Source organism: Sinocyclocheilus grahami, unplaced genomic scaffold, assembly GCF_001515645.1.
Source record: "Sinocyclocheilus grahami isolate Dianchi unplaced genomic scaffold, SAMN03320097.WGS_v1.1 scaffold435.1, whole genome shotgun sequence".
In the NCBI taxonomy this organism is placed as follows: domain Eukaryota; kingdom Metazoa; phylum Chordata; class Actinopteri; order Cypriniformes; family Cyprinidae; genus Sinocyclocheilus; species Sinocyclocheilus grahami.
Genome location: NW_015505614.1, coordinates 966,485 through 974,804, shown reverse-complemented (window position 1 = coordinate 974,804; position 8,320 = coordinate 966,485). Strand labels below are relative to the sequence as shown.

Below are 8,320 nucleotides of genomic sequence, written 5' to 3'. Positions count from 1 at the left end.
ACCAAAATTAACCCAAGAGCACAGCAATGACTCATCCAAGAGGTCACAAAAGACCCCACAACAACATCCAAAGAACTGCAGGCCTCACTTGCCTCAGTTAAGGTCAGTGCTCATGACATAAGAAAGAGACTGGGCAAAAATGTTCTGCATGGCAGAGTTCCAAGATGAAAACCACTGCTGAGCAAAAAGAACATAAAGGCTCGTCTCAGTTTTGCCAGAAAACATCTTGATGATCCCTAAGACTTTTGGGAAAATACTCTGTGGACTGACGAGACAAAAGTTGAACTTTTTGGAAGGTGTGTGTCCCATTACGTCTGGCGTAAAAGTAACGCTACATTTCAGAATAAGAACATCTTACCAACAGTAAAATATGGTGGTGGTAGTGTGATGGTCTGGGTTGCTGCTTCAGGACCTGGAAGACTTGCTGTGATAAATGGAACCATGAATTCTGCTGTTTACCAAAAAATCCTGAAGGAAAATGTCCGGCCATCTGTTCGTGACCTCAAGCTGAAGCGAACTTGGGTTCTGCAGCAGGACAATGATCCAAAACACACCAGCAAGTCCACCTCTGAATGGCTGAAGAAAAACAAAATGAAGACTTTGGAGTGGCCTAGTCAAAGTCCTGACCTGAATCCTATTGAGATGCTGTGGCATGACCTTAAAAAGGCGGTTCATGCTCGAAAACCCTTCAATGTGGCTGAATTACAACAATTCTGCATAGATGAGTGGACCAAAATTCCTCCACAGCGCTGTAACAGACTCATTGCATGTTATTGCAAACGCTTGATTGCAGTTGTTGCTGCTAAGGGTGGCCCAACCAGATATTAGGTTTGGGGGGCAAACACTTTACACAGGTAAATCCATGTAGTTTTGGATTTTGTTTTCCCTTAATAATAAAAACCTTCATTTAAAAACTGCATGTTGTGTTCACTTGTGTTATCTTTTACTAATATATAAATGTGTTTGATGATCTGAAACATTAAAGTGTGACAAACATGCAAAAAAAAAAAGAAATTAGGAAGGGGGCGAACACTTTTTCACACCACTGTATAGCTGGGATAATGAGTAAATGTCTAACAGGTGATAATGATCGGAAATAATAAACAGGTGCTAATGATCAGGCAGAATGACAGACAAGGGACTGTGGGAAATGGTGTTCACAACATATAACACAAAAACAGGAGAGCGCCCTCAAGTGGCCAGTCCAGGGCACCACATATATATATATATATATATATATATATAAACTTATGACTTTCAAAAACATATTGAGCTGTTGATATTGATATATGTCATCTATGGTGACCAGGAGGGGACATGTTCGGTTCACTTCGGTTCATCCTTATGTCGTAGCCATGCGATGTTAATTCGTTTCTCTTTTATTTTGAGGAAACAAGTTTAATGCGTAAACAAACCTGTGTGGCCATAAAACCCAGGATTATTAGAAATGTATAAAATATTTTTTATTAACATTGAACATTTAATTTAATATTATTATTATTATTATTATTATTATTATTGTTAGTATTATTATTATATTAACTTGTTAGGGCTATATTTTTATATTGTGTTGTTATATATGCTTATTTCCCCTTTCAATTTGTTTATCACTTTACCTAATTAATGTTCTGTATAATTATGCTAGTATTTGCTACGATATATTTTGCAAATACTAAACACCTGGCAATTATGCCAATAAAGTTTTGACTTTATGATTGTATTTATGCCCATGTGTGGTGATAAATGAGCATGTTGTGTTTTCATTTACAAATGAAACTACGTGAATGAGTCATTCCTCAACAAAACACTATAGTATTTATAATTATAGTCTAATAATTAGCCGAAATAAAATTAAACATATATATATATAATTCAACCTTTAAACTGTATTCCAGTAAAAAAATTCCGGTCAGCATAATCAAAGCTTTATTAGCATGTCAAGCATTTACAGTAGGCTATTATTTACAGAACAATTCATGATGTTAAGTAAAGAGATCAAAATAAAGAGGAAAAAAACATATTAAAATATAATCAATAATATAAGCTAATAATAATAATAATAATAAAATACAAATATTACTGGAAAAAGACTTACAAGAGTGTGGGATGGATAAAAAATGTTTTCTTGAAGGCCTATTTTATTTTATGTACTTTAACATTTATTCATGTTAAACCTTGTTCGAATGCTGTCTACATCGCGCTCAATACAGCCAAGGCCTATGTTTAATATAATAGTTGAATAATGTAATAATTTCAATAATAATTAATATAATCATTTCTTAATTCAAAATAAAATATTAATAAATCCATCTCTGATAATATCGGGTTGCTATGGTCACGCAGGTTTTACGCATTAACCTCGTGGCCACGAGAAAATTATGTTGTTCCCTCAACATAGCATCTCGAGGCCATGACTTCACTACGTGTGGCGACTACATAAGGATGTTGTTTCCACTACAAAATTATCTCGTGCCCATGACATACAGTATTATCACGTTCCCATTATCATGTCAATATGACGTTTCCACAAATTAATATATTGTGGCCATGATATATTATCATGTTACCATGAGTTAATATGTCGTGGCCACGACAAAACTAAGTGAACCGAACATGTCCCCTCCCCTGTCACCACAGTCATCCACAGGCAGCATCCTAAAAGGAATGGACCTTTATAAGTGACTGATATGAAACCTTCTATATTGGTGTGCACCAGACAAACAGCACTTCTCATGTGAAGCACATGAGTCTTGATCTACAGTTAGTTTTTTAACTGAGTTTGATGTTAGCATTCTGCTAAGCTAACAGCATAATACAGGCAAACCATATAGCCTATAGCACAATCAAATATTTGGCAAGATTTAATTTAATTATGATGATTTTTTCCCCCTTCATTTTTAAAGAAAGAAATGTTAATATTTAAAATCATAATTTCTTGACTCGTGAAGGCTAAATGCAATGTTGCCTTTGAATTTGTCTAAAATGACATATCTTATCCAGAAGTATGATCCCTTAAAATACTAGTAGACAGCTCCCTAGACAGTTTAAACCCAATTAAACCCTACTTTGTTTATTTATTTATATTAGATCTGAAACACAACATTTCAGGGAAAAAAATATATTATCTTATTGTTTAAAAAAGTGATTCATGACATATCTTTTTTTCATGGTAGAACATTATTTTTAGTGGTAGCAAGTCCGATTCTCAGTATTAACTAGTTTATTAGCATGCATGTTAGTAGCATATCAGCTGTTTATTAGCATATTTAATGCCTTATTCTGCATGACCATGTTCTAGATCCCATATCTAAACTTAACTTACTGTAGGAGTTTATTAAGGGAACACTCTTAGTTAATAGTCAATATGTGTTCCCTATTCTAAAGATATACTTTTTTTATTTCAAACAATATAGATTATTTATCAATGTAATATACAATAGATAAATGAGCAATATCACACAGTAGCCATGTGATATCAGCATGACTGTGATTCGGCCTGTTTCATAAAGAAGCATAATTTCTTTGTATTTTGTTTCTGTGTGAGTTTAGGAGATCAGTGATACTGAGATTATGGAGCTGGCCCACAGTTCCTTGGGAAGGATGACCGTCGTCAGGCAGATTTTCCCTCTTTGGAAGGATAGCAGTGTGAGCTGTATGAGGAACAACCACCGTATCTCCTCACTGCTCTGCGACCCTCAGGAGGGCTATCTGCAGTCGCTGGAGGTCAGTAACCATAGAAACAACATCATCATCAGGTTGCTGATGCATTATAGGAGATCAAATTCATATGCAGTCTCAAACAAACCTCTTAAAACAAGCAAAGTTAAGATCAGGGATTTTCAAACTTTAAAGACATGGGGACACAGACTCTTTGCTAAAACAGTGTTTGTTTACCTTTTATTGCCAATTTATTCATTTTTAACGTTCCCTTATGCAGGGTATATATATATATATATCCTCGTTTTAATTTTAGTTAAAAGTGTTTTTTTTTTTTTTTTTTTTCACAATAGTTTGTTTTTATGCATTCTCTGAGATGCTGTTATTTATTTAATTAATTTTGAAAGAAGTCTCTTATGATAACCAAGGCTGCATTTATTCAATAAAATTACAGTAAAAATTGCAAAATTGTGAAATTATTTCTGTAATGGCAAAGCTGGTATTTCAGCAGGTATTACCATGGGTGTAGCTTGGGACTGAAAGATTTTACTAAATATTATGTGTGTGTGTGTGTGTGTGCGTGTGCGTGTGTGTGTGTGTGTGTAACAACTGAAACATAGATTTCATTTTCATTTGCAATAACAACCACCGTATCTCCTCACTGCTCTGCGACCCTCAGGAGGGCTATCTGCAGTCGCTGGAGGTCAGTAACCATAGAAACAACATCATCATCAGGTTGCTGATGCATTATAGGAGATCAAATCCATATGCAGTCTCAAACAAACCTCTTAAAACAAGCAAAGTTAAGATCAGGGATTTTCAAACTTTAAAGACATGGGGACACAGACTCTTTGCTAAAACAGTGTTTGTTTACCTTTTATTGCCAATTTATTCATTTTTAACGTGCCCTTATGCAGGGTTTCCTCGTTTTAATTTTAGTTAAAAGTGTTTTTTTTTTTTTTTCACAATAGTTTGTTTTTATGCATTCTCTGAGATGCTGTTATTTATTTAATTAATTTTGAAAGAAGTCTCTTATGATAACCAAGGCTGCATTTATTCAATAAAATTACAGTAAAAATTGCAAAATTGTGAAATTATTTCTGTAATGGCAAAGCTGGTATTTCAGCAGGTATTACCATGGGTGTAGCTTGGGACTGAAAGATTTTACTAAATATTATGTGTGTGTGTGTGTGTGTGTGTGTGTGTAACAACTGAAACATAGATTTCATTTTCATTTGCAATACCCTTTTATTATACAATTAACCACAAACCCAGTTATTGTGTCCAAGTGTTTTCCTCCTCTGCTGTGACGTCCACATATCTGCTTGAACCCCTTGAACCCACATGAACACTAGTTTTATAGTACGGAACAGATGGCTGAGCTTTGCACTGCACGTACTCTGGGGGCTTACACCTCAATTATTCATGAAAATTAGGGTTAAATGTTCTTTGATGTTTAATCACCTTGACAAGCAAACCACTAGTTCACAGCAGTAACAAACCTGTCAGCTTTCCGTCTGCAAATCTGCACTGTCAATACAAGCATCCCCCTTTGTGTGCCTTTCCCTGTCACTCAAGAAACAAGCAATCACTGGAGTCGTCCACACAGCTTTTGCTAATGCCTCCAACGTGCCTTAGCTGATGGTCAGTTCCAGCAAAGTGTGACAAATGTCTTCCTGTATGGACCTGTCAGCTCAACTAGCATGCCTGTCATTCAATGATCAGGAAGCGGTTGTCTGTACAGTAGGGACAGGTACTATGTTTTATACATCAGCTGGGATGATAACTGACACCTAGCAGGTTGTAACACTCAGCAAATGTAATACTTGGATGAGAAATGGCCATGAAAGTTTGATTTGAATCCGGTGGGTCATGGACAGATGACACTTCTTGATGCACATTCAGCAGAAAGTGTGCTGGAGTGAGTATGCATCGTTGAAGCGTACAGCTCATAACTTGAATTACATTTTGAAGGTCATTTCTTGGAAAAAAAAAAAATATATATATAAAAAGTGTTTTTTTAATAAAAATAATATAAAAAATAATCAAATTAAAAATATATAAATTAGTAATAATAATAATAATAATAGTTTTGGTAAGTAATCTGGCCTATAAGACCCATTAAGTTTAACAAAAGAACCACCTTAAGGGTCAGAAATTCATCCAATGCCAGCCCCAAGCATAAAATGAGAGACCGGTGGACACCCCTAAAATTGGTTCCTGTATCCTTTGTCCACGGTCCGAAGATCCCAGGGTGACACATTTGACAGAAGCCGCTACATAGCCAAATGGTTGGAAAATGGGTGTTAAATTAATAGGGGTTTAAAATTCTCCTTTCGGCACACTGAAATGTCTCAACAGCAGGGAGAGGCTGAACACTGGAAGCAAGGTAACTGTTATATAGTAGGTGCCCAGCCATTCTATGGGGGGCAGCTTCTATAACAACCTCTTGTGTCCTAACACCCTCGGACAAAGGGACAGGTACTGCACTCTGAAAGCCTTTTTGCATGCAGTAGCAGTAAAACATCAGGTAGGAACTGATGCCTCCCTGAAACACCTGTTGCGGGTTTAGCTAAACAGCCCCTTGAGGACATCAAGGAAATATGTGTGAGCATCTCTGAGAATCCCACAGTTTTCTTTGTGGGAGCCTGCCCTCATGTTCCTAAGCACCAAAGCATCAGGACCTGTCTTGCTTAGTCGACTCTGGTCATGACACTAAGCTTTTGCTAGTGGCTGTACACGTGCTTCAGACCCTCATCGCACCCATAGTTTCAGATACTGATCGCCTAGTGAACTTGCGTAAGGGAACTGTAAGTCTTTTAGGTTTCATATATATGTATGAATGAGCATCAGAACAGAGGGTATGGTGAAGGAAACAATACAACTTACTGAAATGTATTATGTCTGTAATCACTTATAATTAGTTTGAAGCGTGGAAAGATGTCAATAAATCAGTTTGTAAACAATATACCATGTAATGTAACATTTACCTCATTAATAACATAATTATATCAATAAAGAGTTGATATAAAGACATGTGCAATGCAAATGCACTTTTATTTGTGTTGATTATTAAAAATTGTGATTAAATAATTATTAAATACTTTATTGGTAACACTTTCGAATAGGGATCACTTATTCACTATTAACTATGACTTTTCCCTCAATAAATTCCTAATTTGCTGCTTATTAATAGTTAGTAAGGTAGTTGTTAAGTTTAGGTATTGGGTAGGATTAGGAATGTAGAATAAGGTCATGTAGAATAAGGCATTAATATGTGCTTAATTAGTACTAATAAATGGCTAATATTCTAGTAATATGCATGCTAATAAGCAACTAGTTAAGAGACCCTAAAATAAAGTGTTACCACTTTATTTTATTTCATATAGTTTCAGCTAAATGAAAACATAATTTTGTTTTTTTTGTAAAAATAATTTTAATGCATCACTATTTTCTTTTCCTTTTGATTTCAGGTGTCCAATTTGTACCTTTATGACAGCGTGTTGATGCTGGCCAATGCATTCTATCGGAAATTAGAAGATCGGAAGTGGCACAGTATGGCCAGCCTCAACTGCATCAGGAAGTCAACCAAGCCCTGGAACGGAGGCTGGTCCATGCTGGAGACGATCCAAAAGGTACGATGTGTTTGATGTTAGGAATTTTTCAGTGCTGCATGTCACACTGTTGGGGGGATATCACGCAAGACTAGAAGTGGCAAGATGGAGAGTAGTTGAATAAAAGCAACTGTGACAAGATGATAGTTTCTTTTGCTTTACATCAGGTCCCAGACACATGGCTTTTTGAAATGCAAATTGCTTTCATCTAGGTTGTTTCCTGTCTTCCCCTCTCACGGCTGCAATCACATTTCTCTTGAATACCAGCACAGCGGTCAAGCTGAGATAGCTGTTGATTGCCCTCACACAGAGCTCTCTTAGGGGCTACTGAAAGCTGTGCAATAGTTGATGCGGTGGCCGCAGCAGCCAATGCGTCTCTGTGAGCTCCCTGGGGCAGCAAGCGGTCTAGTGTGTGTTCCTCAATTTCACAGACTTTTAACATTATATGAGCCACACAGAACTGCAGAAAGCCTCTAATCGGCCCTGAGAGGGACATGCCACTGATAGATTTGTCTCTGAACCTTTCGCCGCCCCTATACAGTCAGACCATTGTTTGATCTGAAGTCAAAGCTGTAAGCCTTTCATGATGATGCTTTTTAAGTGTTGAGCAACTCACACCACTCTAGACTGGTAAAGAAAACATGGTAACATTTTAGTATAGGGACCAATTTTCTAGTTGCTTATTAGCATGCTTATTATTAACATATTGGCTGTTTGTTAGTACTTTTAAAGCACATATTCTGCATGGCCATAATCTGCATCCTTAATTCTACACAATACCTAAATTTAACAACTATTAATAAGCAGCAAATTAGGAGTTTATTGAGTCAAAATCCATAGTTTGTTAATGGCGAAAATTGGACCTTAAAATAAAGTGTGACCGAAAACATTAAGATTCCTTTCCCAGAAAAATTAGCTTCAAATAACGTCTATTAAAAAGGTTAATAAATCAAAATATATGGGCTTAACAGTGTTGTTTAAGAAGTATGTAGTTTTTTTTTTTTTTTTTTTTTGTAAAACTTTTTTTTTTCCTTTTTTCTAAAAGGGGA

At 36.0% G+C, this 8,320-nt stretch overlaps 1 protein-coding gene across 1 annotated transcript in view; it reads left to right on the top strand.

Moving 5' to 3' along the window:
- LOC107551832 (glutamate receptor ionotropic, delta-1-like) overlaps nucleotides 1–8,320 on the top strand; it is a 152,021-nt gene that overhangs the window by 80,080 nt on the left and 63,621 nt on the right. The window contains exons 4-5 of the mRNA XM_016233584.1: nucleotides 3,550–3,723; nucleotides 7,131–7,292. Of these exons, the coding sequence (XP_016089070.1) occupies nucleotides 3,550–3,723; nucleotides 7,131–7,292 (336 nt within the window). The remainder of the gene's footprint in view (nucleotides 1–3,549; nucleotides 3,724–7,130; nucleotides 7,293–8,320) is intronic.